The sequence below is a fragment of the Callorhinus ursinus genome, unplaced genomic scaffold (genome assembly GCF_003265705.2).
Source record: "Callorhinus ursinus isolate GAN/ISIS: 27379988/994484 unplaced genomic scaffold, GSC_fseal_2.0 scaffold50, whole genome shotgun sequence".
NCBI classification, from domain to species: domain Eukaryota; kingdom Metazoa; phylum Chordata; class Mammalia; order Carnivora; family Otariidae; genus Callorhinus; species Callorhinus ursinus.
Window position 1 is genome coordinate 9761768 of NW_027397112.1, and position 27300 is coordinate 9789067.

At 36.0% G+C, this 27300-nt stretch overlaps 1 protein-coding gene across 6 annotated transcripts in view; it reads right to left on the minus strand.

The window, feature by feature from the left end:
- EFCAB3 (EF-hand calcium binding domain 3) overlaps positions 1–27300 on the minus strand; it is a 306183-nt gene that overhangs the window by 181044 nt on the left and 97839 nt on the right. For 5 of the 6 annotated variants that reach the window (XM_073883095.1, XM_073883094.1, XM_073883093.1 and 2 more), the window contains 19 exons: positions 21432–21485; positions 20114–20218; positions 19579–19632; positions 18683–18787; positions 17277–17381; positions 16374–16427; positions 13502–13606; positions 12005–12058; positions 11314–11418; positions 10462–10515; positions 9150–9254; positions 8120–8173; positions 7354–7458; positions 3433–3486; positions 2679–2783; positions 2466–2519; positions 2093–2194; positions 1002–1055; positions 16–120 (listed from right to left, as the gene is read on the minus strand). In XM_073883095.1, coding sequence (XP_073739196.1) covers positions 16–120; positions 1002–1055; positions 2093–2194; positions 2466–2519; positions 2679–2783; positions 3433–3486; positions 7354–7458; positions 8120–8173; positions 9150–9254; positions 10462–10515; positions 11314–11418; positions 12005–12058; positions 13502–13606; positions 16374–16427; positions 17277–17381; positions 18683–18787; positions 19579–19632; positions 20114–20218; positions 21432–21485 — 1533 coding nt within the window. Of the gene's footprint in view, positions 1–15; positions 121–1001; positions 1056–2092; positions 2195–2465; positions 2520–2678; positions 2784–3432; positions 3487–7353; positions 7459–8119; positions 8174–9149; positions 9255–10461; positions 10516–11313; positions 11419–12004; positions 12059–13501; positions 13607–16373; positions 16428–17276; positions 17382–18682; positions 18788–19578; positions 19633–20113; positions 20219–21431; positions 21486–27300 lie in introns of those variants that run through there. The other variant, XM_073883096.1, reaches the window with a different exon arrangement.

Sequence of the window (27300 nt, forward strand, 5' to 3'; positions counted from 1 at the left end):
GTGGCATTTACTTACCATCAATGGGCAGTGTTTTCAGCAGATGCTTGTGCTCCATATCTGTAAGCTCAATCCCCATGTCTTTCAGAATATTTTGTAGGTCACTGGAATCAATCTTTTCTCCTTTGAAAAGATGGAATAGTAATAGGTTAAAATATGAAGGGATAATCTAATTATTTAAGATCATCTAAATATATACTTTTGCTGCTCTAGTTTTTTCTCTAATACCAGGATGAAAAGGAAAGGCAGAGTGAAAGATTTCCTGATAAAAAGAGTCAAATGGTAAATAAAAAATAGAATTTGTCCCTTAATCGTAGTAAACAGGAAGGGACACCTGGGTGGCTCAGTCAGTTAAGCATCTGTCTTCAGCTCAGGTCATGATCCCAGGGTCTTGGGATTGAGCCCCACATCGGGGCTCTGTGCTCAGCAGGGAGTCTGATTCTCTCTCTCCTTCTGCCCCTCCCCCCATTTGTGCACTTTCGCTCTCTCTCAAATAAATAAAATCTTTAAAAAAATAGTAAATAAGATGTATTCCTAATACTGAGAATAATATCACATTGTGCAGAAACAAATCTGGTCATATAATTATCCAGAAATAAAGTCAAGATATGGTTAATACAATACACAATTAACAAACTATGACATATTTTACTTTATTTTCTTAAAACTATGTGATTAGCTGTTGGCAATGGACTTAACTATTTTTAATGCTCCACCCTGCTTTTACTGTGTCCATCTAGTTTTTGGGTCTATAAGTACCAGCCAGATACTTTCATTGAAAAAAAGCATCAAAGATTATAAGACTTATTATGAAGAAATTATCTTTTTGTTTTACTTATAAACCCAGATAATGTTAGATTAAGCTGTTGATCAGTAGATGCAAATGTTTATCAAAATGAATACTGAAAATATGTGAATTTATAAGCCACTAATACAAGTTTGAGAACACGCTATTAAAATTTTTAGTGTAAATCGTGATTTATTGCAAATCATTTATATCTTACCTGTAAAAGCTTTCACTTCATCCTTCAAAGTTTTCAGAGCAACTTTATTACCAACTGTAACAAAAAACCATAACTTGACGCTCATAAGATGATGTAAAATTGCAAAAGAACACCCTCCTCCCCTTCAGACAGTAACAGCACTTAAGTGTCCTGGGCATCTTATTAAGCATTTTAAACAGTCATTCAATAAATATTTACTCAGAATATGTTATGAGCCTGGAGCTGAAGAAAAAATTTTAAATATTAAAAATATACTTATTTCATCAATCAGAGAAAGACATGTATCATATGACCTCACTGATATGAGGAATTCTTAATCTCAGGAACAAACTGAGGGTTGCTGGAGTGGTCGGGGGTGGGAGGGATGGGGTGGCTGGGTGATAGACATTGGGGAAGATATGTGCTACGGTGAGCGCTGTGAATTGTGTAAGACTGCTGAATCACAGATCTGTACTTCTGAAACAAATAACGCAACATATTTTAAGAAAAAAGAAAAAGAAGAAGATAGCAGGAGAGGAAGAATGAAGGGGAGTAAGTCAGAGGGGGAGACGAACCAGGAGAGATGATGGACTCTGAAAAACAAACTGAGGTTTCTGGAGGGGAGGAGGGTGGGGGGATGGGTTAGCCTGGTGATGGGTATTGAGGAGGGCACGTTCTGCATGGAGCACTGGGTGTTATGAACAAACAATGAATCATGGAACACTACACCAAAACAAATTATGTAATATATGGTGATTAACATAACAATAAAAAATTAAAAAAAAAGGAAAAAAACCTCTTAAAATAAAAAAAATATACTTATTTCAAAAATGTAAATTTGACTTTCTATTTCATAAAATATCCACTCTTGAATTTGATGATGAAAAGATGGTATTCAAAAGTGGCTTTCTTGTTCTCAGAATTGGGGAGACTCTTCTAGTGACCGTGCCACCTGTGTCCAAATACTACATTCCCAACTTCTTTGTCAGTGTTATTGTCTCATCTCCAATCTTGACATCTTCTGCATGAAAAGTTCCCTTGTTCCATTCCTCTCATTGCTAAAGGTACATAAAACCTAAAGCTCAAAATCCAATGATATCTCATATGCTCACCACTGACAGGCAGGTTTTGTTTCAGATCTGCAAGTTCTTTGTCAGTGAGCTTGATTCCCATGTTGCCTAGAACAGTTTCCAGGTTCTTGATGTCAACCTTCCCTTAATCAGAAAGAGAAAGGCCTGTGAGGAAAATCTAGTGACTCTAAAAATGTTATTTTTAAGTTTAAAATTTTCTAGGGAAGAAGGGTCTTTCTACCAAGACATGAGACTAAAATTTTATTACCAAAACATGGACACCACAAAGTCCAACTCTAGACAAATATTTACAATAAGGAGTACAGTAACAGAATCAACATGGCAATTAAGGTTAACAGTAAAATACAGTTCTGTTCCAATAGGAATTCTAGGTTTATAGTGACTTTGTACTCACCTGTAATAGCTTTCACTGCTTCCATCAAGTTAGGCAGATCAACATTCCCATTCGCTACATAAGCCCAAAAGAGACATATAATCAATGACATGAGCTTAGAAAAAGATATAAATTATTTATTTAGTATAATAAAGTCCAGCTGAATTTGACTCACATCCCAATTTTAATTGACACGCCTTTAAACAGAAGATCAACAGATGCCCTAGTGCTCACCATCAACTTGTAGTTGTCCTGACAATTCAGCAAATTCCTCTTCTGTGAGTCTCAATCCCATATTTTCCAAATTAGTATGCAGTTTATTCTTTTTCATCTTCCCATCTTAGGAAAGAGACAGTGAAGCAATATTTGAAAAAAAAAGTTATATGTAGCAAAATTAAAAAAATTTTTAGTAAAACTTAACTTTAATGACCACATATTATTAAAACAAAAGAGACAAAACATAAAATATATTTCATGCCTTTGTTATCGTTAAATTTCACCAAGACTAAAACCCCAAATAGACTTGTCCACTTGAAGACCCAAGGAGAAAGTCAAGAGAGTCAGAATTAGAATTATATTTCCTTTAGTCTATTCTTGTTGACAAGCTTACATAATAAAACAGGGTTAAGGGGCTTAAACAAATAGAACTGCAGACCACTAACTTAATTACTCAGCACAGAAAGTAGGGTAATTTTTGTTTACTGACTCAAAATATTAGTTATCATTGTAGCTGATCATTCTCTTCAATAATGACCAGGGTTTTTTGTTTGTATTCGGTAGAATTGATTTTCCTTTTTGAGAAAGAGTTGAAAAAAATCTAAGAAGATACTGGACTTCCTGCCAAGAGAAAGTGTATATTAACAGCAGATGGAATGTAGTTATGCTGAAAGAATCCTAAGTAAAAACTTATATAGGACCAAGATTCATGCTTGGATGATATATCTGGAGAACTTAGATAATATGCCTTATAATTTTGTTTCTTACTTACCATTGAGAGACTTCATAGCCTTCAGTAATCTATTACGATATAACTTTCCATTAGCTGAAAGAAAAGTCATAATTCATGTAATGGCAAAATGAATATGTGATTCACAAAAATAGCATGAATAGAATAATTTTGGAAACAGAAAATCTAGTCTTTTATCAATATATAAAAATCAACTTTTTTTTTTTTTAAGATTTTATTTATTTATTTATTTGACAGGGAGAGAGAGAGAAACAGCATGAGAGGGGAGAGGGTCAGAGGGAGAAGCAGGCTCCCTGCTGAGGGAGCCTGCTTCTCGATTCCAGGACTCTGGGACCATGACCTGAGCTGAAGGCAGTCACTTAACCAACTGAGCCACCCAGGTGCCCACAACTGTATTTCTATACTGTTGCAATGAGCAAACCCAAAAGGAAATTAAGAAAGCAATTCCATTTGCAAGAGCATCAAAAAGAGTAAAATGCTTAAGAATAAATTTAACAAAAGGAGTACAAAATTTATACTCTAGAAACTATCAAACATTGTAGAAAGAAATTAAAGAAGACCTAAGTAAATGAAAGGACATCCTATGTTTATGGATTGGAAGACTTAATATTGTGAATATGGCAATACTCCCCAAATTGATCCATGGATTCAATGCAATCTTATAAAAAATTCTAGCTGGTTTGTTTGCAGTAATTGATGAGCTGATCCTAATATTCATATGGTAAAGCTGGGGCCCCAAATAGCAAAAATAATCTTGAAAAGGAAACAGAAGTGGGGGACTCACACTTTCTTTTTTAATATTTATTTATTTATTTATTTATTTATTTGAGAGAGAGAGCACGCTCACTTGCAAGTGTGCATGGGTGGACAGGCAGGGGAAGAGGGAGAGAATCTCAGGCAGGCTCCCTGCTGAGCACAGAGCCCCATATTGGGCTCAATCCCACAACCCATGAGATCATGACCTGAAACCAATACTTGGACACTTAACCAAATGAGCCATCTAGGCAACCCATACACTTTTCATTTTAAAAACTACAAAACTACTGTAATCAAGACAGTGGGGGACTGGCATAAAAGTAGATATATAGATCAATGGAATAGAATTCAGAATCCAGAAATAAGCCTTCCAGTTTATGGTCAATTGATTTTTGACAAGGGTACCAGCACCATTTAATGAAGAAAGAATAGTCTCTTCAACAAATGGTGCTGGGACAACTGGATATTCATGTGCAAAGAGAATATTCTTTTGGATCCCTATCTCACACCATATACAAAAATTAACTCAATATGGGGCACGTGGATGGCTCAGTAAGTTAAGCATCTGACTCTTGATTTTGGTTTGGATTGTGATCTCAGGGTCATGAGATCAAGCCTCGCAAAAGGCTCTGTGCTGGGTGTGGAGCTTGCTTGGGATTCTCTCTCTCCTTCCCCCTCTGCCCCTGCTCACACTCTCTCTCTGTAAAAATAAATAAATAAATAAATAAAATTAACTCAAGATGGATCAAAGATCTAACTATAAGGGCTAAAACAATAAAAATGTTAAAACAGCTGTAAATTTTCTTAACCTTAGATTAGACAATAGTTTTTTATATATGACACCCAAAGCACAAGCAACAAAAGAAAAAAATTATAATCTGGACAACAAAATTAAAAACTTTTGTGCATCAGGGAACACTATCAAGAAAGTAAAAAGATAATTCACAGAACAGGAGAAGACTCTTGCAATCATATATCTGAAAAGGAACTTGTATTTAGAAAATATAAGGGACTTGTATCTAGAATATATAAAGGACTTCGATTCAATAATAAAAAGATAACTAAATTTAAAAATGGACAAGGGTTATGAAAAGATTTTCCTCCAAAGGAGATATACATTTAGCCAATATACACATTAAAAGATGCTTAACATCATTAGCCAGCAGGGAAATCAAAACCAGAATAAGATACCATCTCACACTCACTACAATATAATCAAAGGACAGATAATAATAAGTGTTGACTAGGATGTGGAGAAAGTGGAACTCTGGTACACTGCGGGTGGAAATGTAAAGTAGGCCGTCACTCTGGAAAACAGCCTGGTTTCCTCAAAAGGTTAAACATAGAGTTACTATATGACCCAACAATTTCACTCTTAAGGTATATACTCCAGACAAAAGAAAATATGTATCCACATAAAAACTTGTACATGCATGTTCAGAGGAGTATTATTCATAATAGCTAAAATGTCGGTTGATCTTTGAAAAACAGGGGTTTGAACTGTGCAGGTCCACTTATATATGGAGTGTTTACAGTGCTATAAATGTATTTTCTCTTCCTTACGATTTAGAGAGAGAAAGAAAGAGAGTGCAAGAAGGGGGAGGGGAAAAGGGCAGAGGCAGAGGGAGAAAATCTCAAGCAGACTCTGTGCTGAGCCTGGAGCCGCATACCAGGCTCCATCCCAGGACGGTGAGATTGTGACTTGAGGTGTTATCAAGAGTTGGAGGCTTAATCAACTGAGCCGCCCAGGCACCCGTCTTCCTTACAATTTTTTCTTTTCTTTTTTAAAGATTTTATTTATTTATTTATCTGACAGAGAGAGAGACAGTGAGAGTAGGAACACAAGCAGGGGGAGTGGGAGAGGGAGAAGCAGGCTCCCCACTGAGCAGGGAGCCCGATGCGGGGCTCGATTCCAGGACCCTGGGATCATGACCTCAGCCAAAGGTAGATGATTAACGACTGAGCCACCCAGGCGCCCCTCCTTATGATTTTCTTAACAACACTTTCTTTTTTCTAGTTTACCTATTGTAAGAGTATATAATACATATAGCATACAAAATATATATTAATGGACTGTTTATGTTATCAGGCTTCTGGTCAACAGTAGGCAATTAGTTAAGTTTTTGGAAAGTCAAAAGTTATACATGGATTTTCATCTGCACAGGGAGTCAGTGCTCCTAACCCCTGTGTTGTTCAAGGGTCAACTGTACTAATACATAATAGGATAGGGATGGACCTTGAAAACACTGTGCTAAGTGAAACTAGTCACAAAGGACCACATATTATATGATTCTATTTATGTGCAACATTCAGAATAGGAAAACTGATGGAGATAGAAAATAGATTAGTGGTTGCTCAGGGCTGAGGGGGAATGGAGAAATTGGGAGGTGATGGTCAATGGGTATGGGGTATCTTTCTGGGATAATAAAAATGTTCTAAAATTGATTGTGGTGATGAATGCACAATTTTGTGAATACATTAGAATTCACCGAGTTGTATACTTTACTGGGTTAATTGTATGGCATATGGATGATATCTCAGTAATTCTGTTAAAAATGTTTTACCCAAAATTTTCATCTTTATATAACAATGAAATTAAGGAAGAGAAGCCTTTTTCAATATGATAAACTTGTCCCCTTGAGTGGGCTTACTGTACTGTATAAATATATCTTCCCTTTCTTTTTAATTCTCACTTTTATCTTTAATTTCTTCCACTGCTCTCTTATCTCTTTCTTTTTCCTTCTTATGGTATAAGCCCTGAAGGGCAACAAGTAGACATTTGTTAGCTCTGATGGCAACTCACATTTGAGGAATCACTTGGCTTCCAAAATAAACTCTAAATGACACTTACAGTTTTTATATGTAGCTTACATGTTAGTTTTTAAAAAATGTTCTAGGGGCACCTGGGTGGCTCAGTCGTTAAGCATCTGCCTTAGAGTCAGGTCATGATCCCAGGGTCCTGGGATGGAGCCCCGCGTCAGGCTCCCTGCTCAGCGGGAAGCCTGCTTCTCCCTTTCTTACTCCCCCTGCTTGTGTTTCCTCTCTCACTGTGTCTCTCTCTGTCAAATAAATAAATAAAATCTTAAAAAAAAGTTCTATCATGTTTTAGAAGAAATTAAAATTTTCATGCAGATCCACAAAAATCCAAGTTCCCTGGAAGCTTCCACAGACACTTGTATGACTCACCATCAACTGGCAGTATTTTCAGCATCTTCTCTAGTTCCTTATCTGCAAGCTCAATTCCGAGATTTCTCAGAACATTTTTTAGATCACTTGACTCAATCTTCTCACCTTTGAAAATAGGAAATTTGGTATACATCTTTATTTCACATAGCAATAATTATTTCTAATGAAAAAATTATTTTAGGACAATTAATATCATCTCCTTGTTTTCAGATTGAAGAATAAAGTAAAAATGAAACATTCTCAACTACAAAATCAATATAGGTGTTAGGTCAAATTTATTTCCTTAATATGAACATGAGAGTTTCTTCTAAAATCAGGAGCAGACTACTTTCAGAATAAAATTTGATCTATTAATTAAAAAAATAGATGCTTACATGAATTTTTCTTTGAAAAAAGTATTTTAATTAAAAAATAAGAATTATATGATAAATACAACGAAGACATTACCTTAATCAATTTTAGGCTCCACTCTCTGATTTGCTGTGTCATTCTATACTGTGGTTATTAATCACTGGTGAAGTGAATTATATTATTGACATAAACAACAGATTGCAGAATTTGAAAGCAAGAAATAGTATGATAATTTCATTGCAAAAACAAATAATTTTATAACAATACATGAAACTCTAGAGACAAATACTTCATTAATAAATATAGAGAAATACCAGAATTTATAAGTCAATGATGGAGTAGTAGAAAATATCAGAAAAAACAAAATTTAATGTAGATAACTGGAATCCTAATTTTATGGTAACTTTTCACTCACCTGTAAAATCTGTGATGTTTTCCATCAGTGTTTCTAGAGGAATTTTCTCATCAACTATAGGAGAAGATCAAAATCACAGTATATTATAGATATCATATGGTATAGATCTCATATATCATATAGAGCGCATATATTATATTATGAGATACAATACCAAAGTTTGTGGAAAAACAGAGGAACAACTATAATAGTTGCACTTCTATGTGTCAGGCCCCATCCTAATTGTTTTATATATTTATTTAACCAATACTGTTGAACACACTTTCTAGATTATTCTCACCAGTTTTTATTTATTTATTTATTTACTTTTTAATTTTTTAAAAGATTTTATTTATTTGACAGAGAGAGACACAGCGAGAGAGGGAGCACAAGCAGGGGGAGCGGGAGAGGGAGAAGCAGGCTTCCCGCCCAGCAGGGAGCCCGATGCAGAGCTCGATCCCAGGACCCTGGGATCATGACCTGAGCCAAAGGCAGCCGCTTAATGACTGAGCGACCCAGGTGCCCCTCCCCAGTTTTTATTTTAAGACAAGCATGAATAAGAAGAAAATTCTAAACACGAAAACCAAACAATTGCAATGATGCAATTTGGCCTATAACATCTCAAATTTATTTGTGTAAGAGGAAGTTACTCAGAAGTGAGTGTGTTGAAAGATCCTGCATTCTTATATTCAAAACTGGAAAGGCTACTAACCATGATACTTGTAGACATAAAAGTCACACATATCCCACATATAAATGATACTTGTAGACAGCATAAAAGTCACACATATCCCACATATAAATGATACTTATAGACAGCATAAAAGTCACACATATCACACATATAAAAAACTGTTTTATTTTTGACTTTGTTAACTAGATACTCATCAACTCAAATGACATTCTTTGTGTTTTAGTCATGGTTATGGTGTATCACCACATGGCTCTTGGGCCTTCCCTTCCCCTTATGGAAAAGGACATTTCTTCCCTCAAAGGTTTTTTTAATTAAACTTTCTCCAGGGTTAACCAGTGTATCTGATAACATGCTTACCACCAACATGCATGTTTTCAGCCAGATCTTTAAGTTCAGTATCTGCAAGCTTGATCCCCAGGTTGTTCAGAATGGTGTCCAGGTTGTCGATATTGACCTTCCCGCCTAAGAAAAATAACAGCCCATCAAGAATATTAAATGACTCCAAAAGAGAAGTTCTTATACTCTTTTGATACACATATCTGATTGTGAATTGTTAAGCATTAGATCATTACTCACAAAATTTGCACACTGTTTCAGACAGGTTGTATACTCACTAAAGCCTATTCGAGGATTCCCTCAAAGTCTAAAATTTACCTAAAGAATATTTGCTCTAAAGTGAAAAAAGTAAATTATTTAATGTTCAACAATGTTAGCACAGAGGCCAAATATTTTAAGTCCTCAACTACAAAGTTAGCATTAAGGCTACTTCCCTTGAGACTTGTCTTAGGGACCAGCCTACACAAACACAAAGTTTTAAAGGGCATTCAATACTGAAATTAGTTTGAGAAAGAGAGCAAGGTACAGAAATAGAGGCTCAGAGTATGTACAAGTCTCCGAAGAAGTGAATGAGAAAGGGAAGAGAGAGATGGAGTTGTGGCCAAAGAGGGGTGCGAAGAGTTTTAGTTTGCTTATTTTATAGGATGGGATATGTTGAGCATGTGCATGGGCTGAAAGGCTTGTCTGTAGAGGAAGAGGTTGAAAATGGCGAATGGGGTGAGGTTTTGTGGATGTGGGAGAGGGTGGAGTCAAGGGTATCTTTGTAAGCCTTGCAGAGGAAGAGGTACTCCTCACTCATCCTTTGATACTAGGATGGGTGTGCTTAAAGATACCTGTAAAGGTAGGGATTGGGGATAGAAAGCTGAGGACTACCACTCTTGCTAGCCTCAATTTTCTTTGTGAATAAAAAAAATTCTGGTGGAAAAAAAATAAATGGTGTTTAATAAATGCTCAGGGAATTCTGGTACTGGAGGTAAACATTCTTTAGTTCTAAACAACTACAGGTTGCCTTTTGATGAATGAACTTCCAGTTTAGTTTTTTCTGCTATTTATTAAATTCCGTGAATCACTGCTAATCATTTCTATATTTTTTTGCTATGCAAACTTGAAATTTGATATTTTTCCTCCTGAAAATTTGGAAAATGACAAGAAAGTGTGGTGTTTTACTTCCAAGATAGAAGATGAGATTATCTTCTAAGATAAAGATTGAGTTCTAAAAAAGTATACATTTGCAATCATTATATATGACAGATGGCAGCAAATTCATATTTCAGAAACAGTATAAAATGAAGATCTCATATTTATTTGCATTCCCATTATGTTTCTCACTCACCTTTAAGAGACTTCACACCTTCTAGCAATCTGTTCTTAAAGACCTTGTTATCATCTATAAAAAGGGGCACAATTAAGGTCATAGAGAAATGATGTAGCTTTTCACTAAAATTATTTCAGTAAAACCGAGATTTTCATGATTTACTCTAGAAATTTCCCCCATTAAAATAAATTTTGAGAGAAAATTAGGGAAAGTTTATAATACAGTAAATCTATCCAAAATTTAGCACACAAGGCACACTATAATATGCACAATGTTTTTGGTAATAGCACCTCTCACTTTTTATCCCCTCCCAGTTTAACACCCCTCCTTCCCTTGTTTACTTCCCACAACTGCCTGTAGCTATCTACAAGGTAAGGGTATCCTCAGAAATGTATTCCCCTCAATGGTATGAGTCAATATGATGGGGATGCTTATTCCAAAACGGAAAGTTAAACTGCATAGATGGAAATTTCCCTCAGGAATAAGTTTTTGAGATGGGCATTGTTTGTTTATTTATTTATTTTTGCGTCTTAACAGATGGGGATAGTTTGAGTTTTTGAAAAAATCTCAAAAGGAAACAAAACAGATGAACATAGGGGGAAAAAAAGAGAGCAAAACCAAGAAACAGACTTAAATATAGAGAACAAACTGATGGTCACCAGAGCGGAGGTAGGTGGCAGGATGGGTGAAATAGGTGATGGGGATGAAGGAGGGCACTTGTTATGACGAGCATAAGATGATGTATGGAAGTGTTGAATCACTGAATTCTACACCTGAAACTGTATGTTAACTAACTGGAATTTAAACAAAAATTTTTTTAAAAAGCTTAATAAAACCCTTTAAGGTCACATCAATATTTGAAATGCTTACCATTGAAAGGCAGATTTTTCATCAGCTTCAAACGTTCCTTATCTGTGAACTCTAATCCCATGTTTTTCAGAATAGTTTTCACGTCTTTGGCATCAACCTCTCCTCCTTAAAAAAGGCAGACATCATTACATATATGAATTTAAAGGATCACCTAATGATTCCAAATAGGGAAAAATCAATCTATGGCTATGTAGCTTGAATATGTACAGAATAAAGAACAAAGGCCAATGAGACCTCTCCATGTATACCGACTATGACATTCACAGGAAAAGAATTTGATCGCTAAATGCTAATAAAGGAAGTCACAATCATATTGACAATGGCAAGGCAACTCTGAACCCAGTGAAATTTACATCATGTATCTATCTATTCAATTAGAATATTATAAATTACTTATTCAAATAATTGTATCAAATAAGGTAAGATCTTATTTAGTCTCATTTTTGTAACTTTTCTGTAGTCTTTACTAAAATTTTACTTTATATATTATTTTACTAATATAGAATTTGGCTGTTCTAAAAGAAAGAAGAACAAAACATATAAATAAAAAATATACCAGAAAATAAATGAATTGCTAATAATTTAATGAATAAGGAAATAAATGTCATTAACTAAATGGCAATTGAGGGATAATGATAAAATATAGTTACTATAAATACTAAATGTCTTAGATTGATAATTTCTCACTTACCTGTAGTAGCTTTTACTCCATCCATCACCTCTTTCAGACCAGCCATCCCATTAGCTACAAGAAATGGCACAATGCAAATAAGCACAGAACACAAATCTAAGACATATATTTTGTGGAAACAATTACATGAAAAATTCCCTATATTTTCATTTTACCTGAGATCATTTATTAAATGTCTGGATCTCAGGGAGTTAAAATGATTCCATTAATACAAAGGTTTCTTATAGCTTAGAAACTTGGCCAGGAAAAGTGTGTTCTTCCTAGTGTTTTGGATGCCATTATAAGCCATAGTTGAAGATACTATTGGAGTTGGCCAGGTACTCTGGAAACTTTACTTCATGTACCAACAAACAGCTGAGGAAGGGACCATTAATCTAGCCTGGTATGTTCTAAGATTGCTTCCTACAGGAGATAATGCATGAACTACATTAATGTATCAGAGTGGTTGATCTGAAATATGGAAGAATGGAAAAGAATTCACATGGAGAAATTAAGAAAAGGGAAAAGTAGAGGGGCATCATGCTATGTGTGTATGAAACCACAAATAGTTCAACATGGCTTGAACAGAAGGAAAATGAGAGAAGATATATCCAGACAGGCAGATGGAGATTGAAAGTATTCTTATCATAGTTTATGCTATGATAAGAATCTTTGAATTCATTTTAGAGTGAAGATTTCAGTAGACAGAAGGATAGAAGAATGGGCCTGTTGACTTCCTGTTTTTCATATCCCTGTTATTTTGCTTTCTTATTATCTACACTTATTAGAATCCTGAGAGCACCCTCTGCAATTCTTGGTATACATAGGGAAAGGTGATGCTATTTTAGATTAATTATAATGAAGACCCAAGATTTATTCTGACTTTAAAATTAGGCTCTCCTCCAAGTATCCATTGATAAATGAATGGATAAAGAAGATGTGACACACACACACACACACACACACACACACACACACACACACAGAGGACTATTTTTTAGCCATAAAAAAGGATGAAATCTTGCCATTTGCAACAAATGGATGGAGCTACAGAGTATAATGCTAAGTGAAATAAGTCACTCGGAGAAAGACAAATACCATACGATTTCACTTATCTGTGGAATTTAAGAAAAAAACAAACAAACAAAGAAGAAAAAAAAAGGAGGGAGAGAGACAAACCAGGAAACAGACTCTTAATTATAGAGAACAAACTGGTGGTTACCAGAGGGGAGGTGGGTGGGAGAATGGGTGAAATTTGTGATGGGGATTGAAGAGTACACTTATCATGACGAGCACTGAGTAATGTACAGAATTGTTGAATTACTATATTGTACACCTGAAATAATATAACATGTATGTTAACTATACTGGAATTGAAACTTAAAAAATTTAAATTAAAAAAACAAAATTGGGCTTCCTCCAAGCTTTCTAACATGTATCTGTCAAATAAATCTATTTTTAAACATATCAGTTATAAAGCAAAATAAAAGATGCCCTGAAGATAGCTGTAGTGCTCACCATCAATTTGTAGGTTTTCTGACAGCTTTGTAAGTTCCTCTTCTGTGAGCTCAATTCCCAGTTTTTTTAGAGTGTTTTCCAGGTCATTTGCACGAACCTTCCCCCCTTAGGAAAGAGATAATGTAGGACTATGAATATAATATGAAAAAAAGCATATTATACCAAAATTTTGCATGCGTATCAACATTCTATTTATTTATTTTTTTAAACTCTTTTTTTTAAGATTTTATTTATTTATTCATGACAGACAGAGAGAGAGAGAGAGAAGCAGAGGGAGAAGCAGGCTCCCAAGGAGCAGGGAGCCCAATGTGGGACTTGATCCCAGGACCCTAGGATCATGACCTGAGCCGAAGGCAGACGCTTAACCATCTGAGCCACCCAGGTGCCCAACATTCTATTTATTTAATATGTTTTTTTAAGGTGAGGTGAAGAATGTGGTAATCATTTTGCAATATTTAAGAGTACCAAATCATCACACTGTATACTTTAAACCTACATGTTATATGTCAATTATGTATCCTATGGCCAACTGACTGAGGAAGAAAAAAAAAAACTGAATCTGAGCCACTTTGGCTTCCTGTTGCTATGAGTCTACAAGTAAAGAAAGGGATGACTTTACTGGTTGGAGTGATTTATTCTGACCATCAGGGGAAACCGGGCTGCTGCTACTAGAAAGTGGGGATAGAGATAAATATGTCTAGAATCTAGGACACCTGCTGATATCCCCTTGCCTTGTGATTAAAGTTAATTGTAAATTAAACAATCCAATCCAATACAGACAGGTCTGATAATGGCCCTTATCCTTCAGGAACAAAATTTAGGATCACCTACCGGGTAAGGAGGTAGGAGCAGCTGAAGTGCTTGGTTAGAGAAAGAGCGGTATGAAATGGCAGTGGGAAAAGAAAGATAAATACTAGCTACAACAACATGACCAGTTGCTAACGAACTGCACAAGATTGTAACAGTTATGAGTATTTCTATATATATTTTTAAAAGATTTTATTGATTTATTTGACAGAGAGAGACACAGAGAGAGAGGGAACACAAGAAGGGGAGTGGGAGAGGGAGAAGCAGGCCTCCAGCTGAGCAGGGAGCCCGATGAGGGGCTCAAACCCAGGACCCCAGGACCATGACCTGAGCCGAAGGCAGATGCTTAATGACTGAGCCACCTAGGCGCCTCTATATTTTTTGATATAGATATATTTGTGAATATTTTAACCAATTCTTTTCTTTTAATCTCCTCCCCCATTTCCCTGCATCTACATAAAATTTGTGAACAGTAGTTAGCCTTATATATCCTTGTTTAAGTTATAGGATGTCAAGGAAGAATGTGAGTCAATTAGAAAATAAACATAATCTAGAGGTGGATAGAGGGATAGCTGGGATTTTGTAACATCTTCTGAGAAGAGAGTTAGCATAGTTTTGGTTATATGAGAAATTGTTATTATTATTAGAAATATAAGAGAGGCTAAAAGATGTATATATGGATGCCAAGGGGAAGATGATGGTAGACTGTTAACTGTGTCAAACTGGCTAAGCTGGAATTATATTTCTAGGACTTCCCTTCCCTATAGAGTTCTGGCTTGCCCCAGAAAATGTTGCATGAGATTTGGAAGGCACAAGTAAAGCAGCTGCTCCTACACTCTAAAGGTCAGTGTCAGGGGGGTCCCTGGGTGGCTTAGTCCGTTAAGCGTCTGACTTCTTGATTTTGGCTCAGGTCATGATCTCAGGGTTGTGAGATTGAGCCTAACATTCCCTGCCTCTCCCTCTGCTCCCCCACCTCCAACCCTGCTCTGGCTCACACACGCACTCTCTCTCTGTCTCAAAAAAAAAAAAAAAAAAAAATTACAAAAAAAAAAAAAAGGTCAGTGTTGGGTTCCAGGTGCCATTACAGCCCATGATATTGTTCTTAATCTTCTGGACTGCCTTGTTGGCATGGGGTGGAAGCTAGTCTTGGCTAAGCACATGTATATCTCCTTGGAGACAGATGCCAGTTTCTTTTTCAGGTCACTTACATTCTTAAGGGTGGGGGAAATAAGATTCCGGTTTGTCCTCATGGGTTCTCATTTTTTCTCGTTCTCCCCAACTCTGTCACCAGTTTTTCCTCCTGAGTGCTGGCCTTACTGACTACAGTGATGGCAGGATGTTAGGCCCACAACCAAAAGCGGGGGCAACAGCTTTCAGAGATTTCTTCACCAGCTCTCACAATTGCATAAAATCTAATCCTTACAATAAATCTTATTCCATGTCACTTATAGTGATTTTGCTTCCCTAATCAAGCCCTAATGGATATAATAGTCATAAATTCTATTAAACTAAAACAGAACAAAAAAGAAAAATGTATTTTGTGTCTTTGTATATTACCTTTCAACAAAGCCAAAATCCCAAATAGATTTGTCCAAGTATACAAAGTCAAGAAAATAGTTAAAATTAGAGCTTGTCTTAGTAACAAGCCTATATAACAAAACAAATTAAGCAGATTAAGCAATTGGAACTGCAGACAACCAATATAATACTTGTATGCAATAAATAGGGGCTATAAATATATTTTTTTGCCTGAGTTTCTATATTAGCTATTCATAGAGTTGACCAGATCCCTTGAATAAAGCTAACCCTTCACTTCACTTACACTGTGACTTCCTAGGTTTGATTGATTTTTGTGGGGTAGGGGTGTACAAAGTTGAAAAAAATGCAAGAGTATATGGAATTTCCTACAAGATAAAATATATGCTGTTATCAGTTAAAATGTGGATAGACTGAAAGAATCATAAATATGGAATGATATCAAAGTGAGGAGCCAGGATTCATAATTCAATGTTGTGAAGTTGGGGAATGTCAGACAATATGACTTTTAACTGGGTTTCTTACTTACCTTTGAGAGATTTCATAGCCTTCAGCAACCCATTTTGATATACCTTTCCAGCAGCTGTAAGAAAATCCATATTTCATTTAATGGTGAAACTAACATGGAATCACAAAAATGGCATGAATTAAATAATTTCAGAAATAACATTTTAAGAAGACTTGTCTCTAATTTTTAGTTTATTTCATCTTATATAGCAAAGTTTGAAATAGAAACTTCTCTCATGGTGACAAATATTCCTCTTCCTGAGGGAGTCTACTTGCTCAAACATGAGTATAGCTTCCCTTTTTTTCTTTCAATTTTTAAAATTTAAATTCAACGTAGTTAACATACAGTGTTATTAGTTTCAGGGGTAGAGTTTAGTGATTCATCAGTTGCATATAACTCCCAGTGCTCATTACATCATGTACCCTCCTTAATGCCCATCACCCAGTTACCCGATCCCCCTGACCCACTGCTCCTCCAGCAACCCTCAGTTTGTTTCTTATAGTTAAGAGTGTCTTATGGTTTGCCTTCCCCTGTTTTTATCTTATTTTTCCTTCCCTTCCCCTACGTCCATCTATTTTGTTTCTTAAATTCCACATATGAGTGAAATCATATAGAACTCCCCTTTCTTTTTATTTCTGCTTTCTATCTTTATTTTTTTCTTCATGGATCTCCAATCTCTCTCTCTCTCTTTTTTTCTCTTCTCATGATATAAACAAATTAGTGGCTTGACAGGTAACAACATGTTTAGTTGTTAATGTCAACTCTTGTCTGAAGGGTTACTTCCATTATAAATTCTAAGACATATAACTTAGAACTTAATTTAATATTTTTTCTTTTGCATTTTTGGAGGAAAATAAACAGAAACAAAGTTGGAGATATTTACACAGACTCACAAAAGACCATGGCACCTCTATGATAGCTCACCATCAACTGGCAGTGTTTTCAGCAGCTTCTCTTTTTCCTTATCTGTGAGCTTAATCCCCAGGCTTCCCAGGAAATTTTTCAAGTCACTAGAATCAATCTTCTCACCTTTCAAGAGAGGAGATGGTACATGTATGAGCTTTAGGTACTCTCATATTATCCCAAGTTATAAAATATGCTCTCTGCAGTTTAATGATATCCCAGTTTCAAGATGAAGAGTTAGGCAAAGATATTCTCAATTGTAGAACCATTGAGCATGACTTATGGTATTTATAAAATACCATGTTTAATATAAATTAAAAAGAGTTTTTCTAAAGTCAGGAAAGACAACTTCCAGAATAAAATCTGATGAGTGAATTAAGGTCATGCAGATTCTTATCTAAATTATTCTTCAAAAAAACTTGATTGTTTTGGTGAGAATTATTGATGATTTCAGTGAATACATTATCTCCATCACTTCTAAGGTTTACCATATACATTTCTAGGTGATGTTCAGTTAAACATTTGTGACATGAAGCATATTACTTACACAAGCAACAGAAAACTTAGGATTTAAAGTTGACATATAGTCTTGTATTCTATTGCAGAAGTCTTCCTAATGCCAATCCAAGGGGCCTTAGAAGCATGTATTTAATAATGAAACATCAGAATTTAATAAGATACTAGAAATGCCACTGGAAAAAAAAACGAATATAAAAGACTGAAACCCTAGATTTACCTTAACTTCTCATTTACCTGTAAAATTACCTTTCACTTCATTCATTGGTCTTTTTAGTGAAATTCTCCTATCAACTGTAGGAGAAAATCAAACTCACACTGAGATTAAAAAAGACTCACAAAATACTGTGAAAGACAACATGGGAGTAAAGATAATAAATCCTCACTTACTTTGTGCCAGGCACTATCTTAAATGCCTTACATATGGTTACTTAATTAATACTTACTGAATAATATTTTTCTAGGCTATTGATTTATTCAGTTTTTATTGTCTTCCTTAATATTAGAAAGAAAAGCTTAAATATAAAAATATACCATTTCAATAATATAAATTTTACTTAAAGTTCTATAATATTTCAAACCCCTATGTGTTAGTAATGGGAAGAAATTCAGAAGTACCATCATTTAAGTTGCCTGCATTTTTCTATTCAAAATGTGGAAGAGTGTTTTCTAGTGACCATAATATGGGTAAAGAACATAAAAGACATACATACAAAGTGCAATGTTTTCATGTTGGTTTTGGTAACTGCGTGCTTTTATGCTGGTTACATGCTTTGCCCATATTTATAGCTTCTTGATTACTATCAGGGTAGATTACCTTTCCTAAGGCCCCTTTCCCTTGGACCACTGGCTATGGTTCTTATACTTAAGCTCTCCCAGCATGTAACAATGGTATCTGAAAACTTGCTCACCATCAGCAGGGAGATTTTTAGTCAGAACCTTAAGTTCCTTATCTGAGATCTTGATTCCCATATTATCCAGTATAGCATTCAAGTCGTTGACATTGACTTTCCCATCTAAGGAAAGAGACAGTCCATGAAGATAATTATATAACTCTAAAAAAGAGGTTCTTAAACCTTTTAGAGACACATATCCTGTTGTGAATTTCATGAACCAAATGTCTGTGTTCACAAAGATTGTGTATAATTTCAGGGGGGTTATGTATTCTTCAAAGCCTATTCACAGACACCCCCCCCCAGTAGTAGGGTTAATAATGCTTGTTGTAAAGTGTGAAAAAAAACCCATCAATTTTAGAACAAGAGACTAAGGACCTTATGTCTATAGAGAAACTCAACTATGACATTAGAATTAAGGTCACTTCTCTTGAGACTTGTCTTGGGGACCAGACTATAAAACACAAAGTTTTAAACAGCACCTGAATAAATGCTAAGTGAATTCTAGTCCTGGAGGGAAACATGTTTTACTTCTGAACAATATTTTGTTATTTGTTCAGAAGTAAAGTAGAAACAATATTTAATTTGATGACCGAACTCCCAGTTTAGTATTTATCAGCAGCTGATTAAATTCCCTGAGTCAGTGCTAATCTTTTCTGTTACATTTTGCTATGCAGACTTGAAATCTGATATTTGTTTTCTTGAAAAGTTTGGGAAAATCTTGAGAAAGTGCAAGACTTTCTTCCTAGATATGAAGTAAAATGTTGGCAGCTAAAGTGAAGCTTGATCTTCAGTGGGAACATAAATTTACAATCAGTGTATATGAGAGATAGCAGCATACACTAATATCTTGGAAACAGCGTAAAAGCAAAGATGTCATATTTGTCTGCACTTTCATTAGGCTGCTCACATACCTTTTAGAGACTTCACAACTTCTAGCAACCTGTTTTGAAAGATCTTGTCATCATCTATAAGAAAAGGGAGAATTTAAGTCACAGAGAAATGTGGAAAATCACTAGGATACTCCTGGATAAACGGCTTTTCAAGAGTTTTCACTAGAAATGTTCTCTTATAATAAAATCTGAGAGAAAATTGGGTGAAATTTAGCACATCAAGCATTCTACAACACACACACCTCTTTTCTTCTCCCCATTTCTGCTTTATTCACTTCTAAATAATCCTTTTCCTCTTTCCACAAATCCCAGATTAAGCCTTTTTTTTTTCATGTTTGATAATAACACTCATCATTATGGAAATGCTGTTTCCCAATCTAAAAGTAAAACTGTAGATAGGGATTCATTTCAGGTATAAATGGACATTCTAAAAAAAATTTTTTTTGAGATGGACTTTCCATCCTGGAACTGAGGAAATGGAGATAATTTTAGAGATTCTCACAGACACAGAAATCTAAAGTCCCTTTTTGGTTACAACAGTATTTAAAACGTTTACCCTTAGAAAGAAGATGTTTCATCAGGTCCAAGCATTCTTTATCTTTGAGCTCTATCCCCATGTTTTCCAGAACAGTTTTCACATCATTGAGATCAGCCTTTTCTCCTTAATAAAAACATTAAAATGATGACATCCATGGAATTTAAGTACAATCAAATGATTGCTAATAATAAAACTAAATTATGATGCCCATACAAAATGAGTATGAGCTGGGGAAAGTGAGGGTCGCTGAGCTCTGACCAAATACACAGAGGTAATGTCAGTCACAGAAACATAATTGGTTTTCTAAAGGCTAATAAGAGAGGGTAATCTCACTGGTATCCATGATAATGTACCTACAGGATTTCCAACTATGGAGAACATAATTAACCAAGGGCCCCATCTTCTGCTTTGAAATTAATCTGTGTTTTTTTGTACTAAGTCCATACCTACCATTGGCACTGATCAAGGGCTGGGTGCAGCTCCTAAGGGAGTCCTCTTCCTGGGGGATATGGGATGATGACTTTAACCAGAGGATTTTTTTTTTTTACAGATTTTATTTATTTATTTGAGGGAGAGGGAGAGAGAGACAGAGCACGAGCAGGGTGGAGGAGCAGAGGGAGGGGGCGAAGCAGACACCCCGCTGAGCAGGGAGCCTGACGCAGGGCTGGATCCCAGGACCCTGAGATCATGACCTGAGCCGAAGGCAGATACTTAACTGACTGAGCCACCCAGGTGCCCCTGACCAGAGGATTCTTGAAAGCAGTATTGCCAGACCTTCCTCAGACTACATGGCAATCTAGGATGCTTCCACCCAAACTTTTCTTCCTCTTTCCTTCACTTGGTGTCATATTTGCATTGCAGTCTGACAGCCTCCCAGTGTTTTCACTTTCCCTCCTTATTTTCTACTGGGCAGGCATTTCCTGTAATAATGTCCTTCACATTTAATCCTCCTTCTTGGAAGGCTTGGACTAACATACTCAAAATGACAATGACAAGAAATGGGTATTATATATCTTTTTTGTTAATTAGTAAACTGCAAACAGTGTATCCTGATAATTCTACTGACATGAAGAACATATCATCTCTTCTTTAAGTGATTACCAGGGTCTTTTCCAAAGATCATTTCACCTTTTATTATAGATTTTGGCTGTCTTAAAATAAGGAAAATGAAGTGTATTAGTGGAAAACACATCAGAAAATATTCTGGGCTACTGGGTATGAAAACATTAAACAAATAGGAGGTAAAAATGATAGAATTAGCATAGCAATTAAGGCATGAAGAAAAATAGTTACTATAAAAATTAGGATCCTACGTTTACTTTAACTTTTCACTCACCTGTAACAGCTTTCACTCCATCCATCACTTTACTCAGATCAACTTTTCCACTAGCTATGAAAAGGGATAATTGAGACATGTAATCAATGTAATGAGCTCCAAAAACATATATAAAGGACTTATGTTGATGGAAAATTCCAGATAAGTTTCATTAATATCATAATTTTACCCAAACTTTCATTAAGTCCCTGAATTTCAGGGATTTAAGCTCATGTACAGGGATTTAAGCTGATCTACATATTTGCAAAAAGATGTCTTGGATATCGGAGTTTGCACAAAGAAAAAGGTACAATACCAAAGGATCATTGGTATTGGTTAGCTATCTGGTAATCCTTCAGGTGTTGCCATGAGCCATGAGTGCCACAGCTCATATAGGAACCACTAATGCAAACTAGGGTGTTAAATGATTGCATCCTGGAGTGTGTAGTGCATGAGCAAGTTAAAACATCAGACTTTAACTTAAAGGAAAGGGGAATGCATAGAAAGAGCCTTCTACATGGAAGAGAGTCTGAGAAATGTAAACAAAACAAAACAAAACACCAAAAACCTAGGCACAATATATACAATGTATAGATAAGCAACGTATGGAGAACCATAGTCAGTTCAGCATGAAGAATGAAGTACGGATTTGGAAGAGGAAAGTTCATATAAGAGAGGCAGGTTGGACTCAGATTATTGAGGGATTTGTAAGCTATTTTAAGAAGCTTAGCCTTTAACAGTCACCTTACAGGTAATACAATGGCACTAAATTCATACCTTTCAATAGTTACCCTGAATGTAAATGGGCTAAATGCCCCAATCAAAAGACACAGGCTATCAGATTGGATTAAAAAACAAGACCCATCAATATGCTGTCTGCAAGAGACTCATTTTAGACCCAAAGACACCCCCAGATTGAAAGTGAGGGGGTGGAAAACCATTTACCATGCTAATGGACACCAAAAGAAAGCTGGGGTGGCAATCCTTATATCAGACAAACTAGATTTTAAAACAAAGACTGTAATAAGAGATGAGGAAGGACACTATATCCTACTTAAAGGGTCTATCCAACAAGAAGATCTAACAATTGTAAATATCTATGCCCCGAACATGGGAGCAGCCAATTATATAAGGCAATTAATACCAAAAGCAAAGAAACACATTGACAACAATACAATAATAGTGGGGGACTTTAACACCCCCCTGACTGAAATGGACAGATCATCAAAGCAAAAGATCAACAAGGAAATAAAGACTTTAAATGACACACTGGACCAAATGGACTTCACAGACATATTCAGAACATTCCATCCCAAAGCAACGGAATACACATTCTTCTCTAGTGCCCATGGAACATTCTCCAGAATTGATCACATCCTAGGTCACAAATCAGGTCTCAACTGGTACCAAAAGATTGGGATCATTCCCTGCATATTTTCAGACCACAATGCTTTGAAACTAGAACTCAACCACAAGAGGAAAGTCGGAAAGAACTCAAATACATGGAGGCTAAAGAGCATCCTACTAAAGAATGAATGGGTCAACCAGGAAATTAAAGAAGAATTAAAAAAATTCATGGAAACCAATGAAAATGAAAACACAACTGTTCAAAATCTTTGGGATACAGCAAAGGCGGTCCTGAGAGGAAAGTATATAGCAATACAAGCCTTTCTCAAGAAACAAGAAAGGTCTCAAATACACAACCTAACCCTACACCTAAAGGAGCTGGAGAAAGAACAGCAAATAAAGCCTAAACCCAGCAGGAGAAGAGAAATCATAAAGATCAGAGCAGAAATCAATGAACTAGAAACCAAAAGAACAGTAGAACAGATCAACGAAACTAGGAGCTGGTTCTTTGAAAGAATTAACAAGATTGATAAACCCCTGGCCAGACTGATCAAAAAGAAAAGAGAAATGACCCAAATCAACAAAATCATGAATGAAAGAGGAGAGATCACAACCAACACCAAAGAAATACAAACAATTATAAGAACATATTATGAGCAACTCTATGCCAGCAAATTAGATAACCTGGAAGAAATGGGTGCATTCCTAGAGATGTATCAACTACCAAAATTGAACCAGGAAGAAATAGAAAACCGGAACAGACCTATAACCACTAAGGAAATTGAAACAGTCATCAAAAATATCCCAAGAAACAAAAGCCCAGGGCCAGATGGCTTCCCAGGGGAATTCTATCAGACATTTCAAGAAGAATTAATACCTATTCTCCTGAAACTGTTCCAAAAAATAGAAATGGAAGGGAAACTTCCAAACTCATTTTATGAGGCCAGCATTACCTTGATCCCAAAACCAGACAAAGACCCCATCAAAAAAGAGAATTACAGACCAATATCCTTGATGAACATGGATGCAAAAATTCTCACCAAAATACTAGCCAATAGGATCCAACAGTACATTAAAAGGATTATTCACCATGACCAAGTGGGATTTATTCCTGGGCTGCAAGGCTGGTTCAACATCCGCAAATCAATCAACGTGATACAATACATTAACAAAAGAAAGAACAAGAATCATATGATCCTCTCAATAGATGCAGAAAAAGCATTTGACAAAGTACAACATCCTTTCTTGATCAAAACTCTTCAGAGCATAGGGATAGAGGGTACATACCTCAATATCATAAAAGCCATCTATGAAAAACCTACAGCGAATATCATTCTCAATGGGGAAAAGCTGAGAGCTTTTCCCCTAAGGTCAGGAACGCGGCAGGGATGTCCACTCTCACCACTGCTATTCAACATAGTATTAGAAGTCCTAGCCACAGCAATCAGACAACAAAAAGAAATCAAAGGCATCCAAATCGGCAAAGAGGAAGTCAAACTCTCACTCTTTGCAGATGATATGATACTGTATGTGGAAAACCCAAAAGTCTCCACCCCAAAACTGCTAGAACTCATACAGGAATTCAGTCAAGTAGCAGGATATAAAATCAATGCACAGAAATCAGTGGCATTCCTATACACCAACAACAAGACAGAAGAGAGACAAATCAAGGAGTCTATCCCATTTACAATTGCACCCAAAACCATTAGATACCTAGGAATAAATCTAACCAAAGAGGCAAAGGATCTGTACTCAGAAAACTATAAAATACTCATGAAAGAAATTGAAGAAGACACAAAGAAATGGAAAAACGTTCCATGCTCATGGATTGGGAGAATCAACATTGTGAAGATGTCAATGCTACCTAGAGCAATCTACACATTCAATGCAATCCCCATCAAAATACCATCCACTTTTTTCAAAGAAATGGAACAAATAATCCTAAAATTTGTATGGAACCAGAAAAGACCCAGAATAGCCAGAGGAATACTGAAAAAGAAAAGCAAAGCTGGCGGCATCACAATTCCGGACTTCCAGCTCTATTACAAAGCTGTCATCATCAAGACAGTATGGTACTGGCACAAAAACAGACACATAGATCAATGGAACAGAATCGAGAGCCCAGAAATGAACCCTCAACTCTATGGTCAACTTATTTTTGACAAAGCAGGAAAGAATGTCCAATGGCAAAAAGACAGTCTCTTCAACAAATGGTGTTGGGAAAATTGGACAGCCACATGCAGAAGAATGAAACTGGACCATTTCCTTACACCACACACAAGAATAGACTCCAAATGGTTGAAAGACCTAAACGTGAGACAGGAGTCCATCCAAATCCTAAAGGAGAACACAGGTAGCAACCTTTTCGACCTTAGCCGCAGCAACTTCTTCCTAGAAACATCGCCAAAGGCACGGGAAGCCAGGGCAAAAATGAACTATTGGGATTTCATCAAGATAAAAAGCTTTTGCACAGCAAAAGAAACAGTCCACAAAACCAAAAGACAACCGACAGAATGGGAGAAGATATTTGCAAATGACATATCAGATAAAGGGCTCGTATCCAAAATCTATAAAGAACTTATCAAACTCAACACCCAAAGAACAAGTAAAACAATCAAGAAATGGGCAGAAGACATGAACAGACATTTCTCCAAAGAAGACATCCAAATGGCCAACAGACATGTGAAAAACTGCTCAACATCACTTGGCATCAGGGAAATATAAGTCAAAACCACAATGAGATACCACCTCACACCAGTCAGAATGGCTAAAATTAACAAGTCAGGAAACGACAGATGTTGGCGAGGATGCGGAGAAAGGGGAACCCTCCTACACTATTGGTGAGAATGCAAGCTGGTACAGCCACTCTGGAAACAGTTTGGAGGTTCCTCAAAAAGTTGAAAATAGAGCTAGCCTACAACCCAGCAATTGCACTACTGTGTATTTACCCCAGAGATACAAATGTTGTGATCCGAAGGGGCACATGCACCCCAATGTTTATAGCAGCAATGTCCACAATAGCCAAACTATGGAAAGAACTTAGATGTCCTAGATGGATAAAGAAGAGGTGGTATATGTGTACACACACACACACACACACACACACACACACACACACACACACACACACAACGGAATACTATGCAGCCATCAAAAATGAAATCTTGCCATTTGCAATGATGTGGATGGAACTAGAGGGTATTATTCTAAGCAAAATAAGTAAATCAGAGAAAGACAAGTATCATATGATCTCACTGATATGAGGAATCTGAGAAACAAGTCAGAGGATCATAGGGGAAGAAAGGGAAAAATGAAATAAGATGAAACCAGAGAGGGAGACAAACCATAAGAGACTCTTAATCTCAGGAAACAAACTGAGGGTTGCTGAAGTGGAGGGGGGTGGGAGGGATGGGGTGGCTGGGTGATGGACATTGGGGAGGGTATATGCTATGGTGAGTGCTATGAATTGTGTAAGACTGATAAATCACAGACATGTACCCCTGAAAAAAATAATACATTATGTTAATAAAAAAGAGTTAAAAAAAAAGAAGCACATATATAGGCATACCTCAGAGACATTATGGATTTGGTTCCACAGCACGACAGTAAAGCAAATATCTCAATAAAGCAAGTCAAATGAAAAAAAAATCAGTGGTGTTTCTATACACTAATAATGAATTATCAGGAAAAGAAGTAAAGAAAACAATCTCATTTACAATAGCATCACAAACAATAAAGTGCTTAGGAATAAATTTGGAAGAGATACCCAATAAATGGAAATATATCCTGAGTTCATAGATTGGAATAATTAATACTGCTAAAATGTCCTTACTAAGCCAAAGTCTTCTATAAATTCAATGCAATTCACATTGGGATTCCAATGGCATTTTTTACAGATATATAAAACAATCCTAAAATTCATTTGGAACCACAAAAGCCAAACCAATCCTCAGAAGAAGAACAAGGCTGGAGGATCACACTTTTTTTTAATTTCAAACTATATTACAAATCTATAGTAATCAAAACAGTATAGTATTGGCATAAAACACACACACTTAGACCAATGAAAGAAAATTAAGGGTCTAGATACAAATATTAGACAAGGGAGCCAAGAATACTCAATGGAGAAAAGAAAGTGTCTTCATTAAATGGTTCTGGGAAAATTGGATATTCACATGCCAAAGAATGAGATTAGACTCCTGTCTTAGACCATTTACAAAAATTAACTCAAAATGAATTAAAGACTTAAATGTAAGACCTGAAATCATAAAACTCCCAAGGGAAACAGACAAAAAGCTCTTTGATGTTGGTCTTGGCAATGATTTTTTGGATGTGACACCTAAAGCACAAGCAACAACATAAAAAATAAGCAAGTTAGACTACATCAGCCTGAAAAGCTTCTCTTCACAGCAAAAGAAATAATCAACAAAGTAAAAAGGCAACCTACAGAATGGAAGAAAATATTTACAAACCATATATATCTGGTAAGAGGTTAATATCCAAACTATATAGGGAACTGATATGCCTCAATAGCAAAGAAATA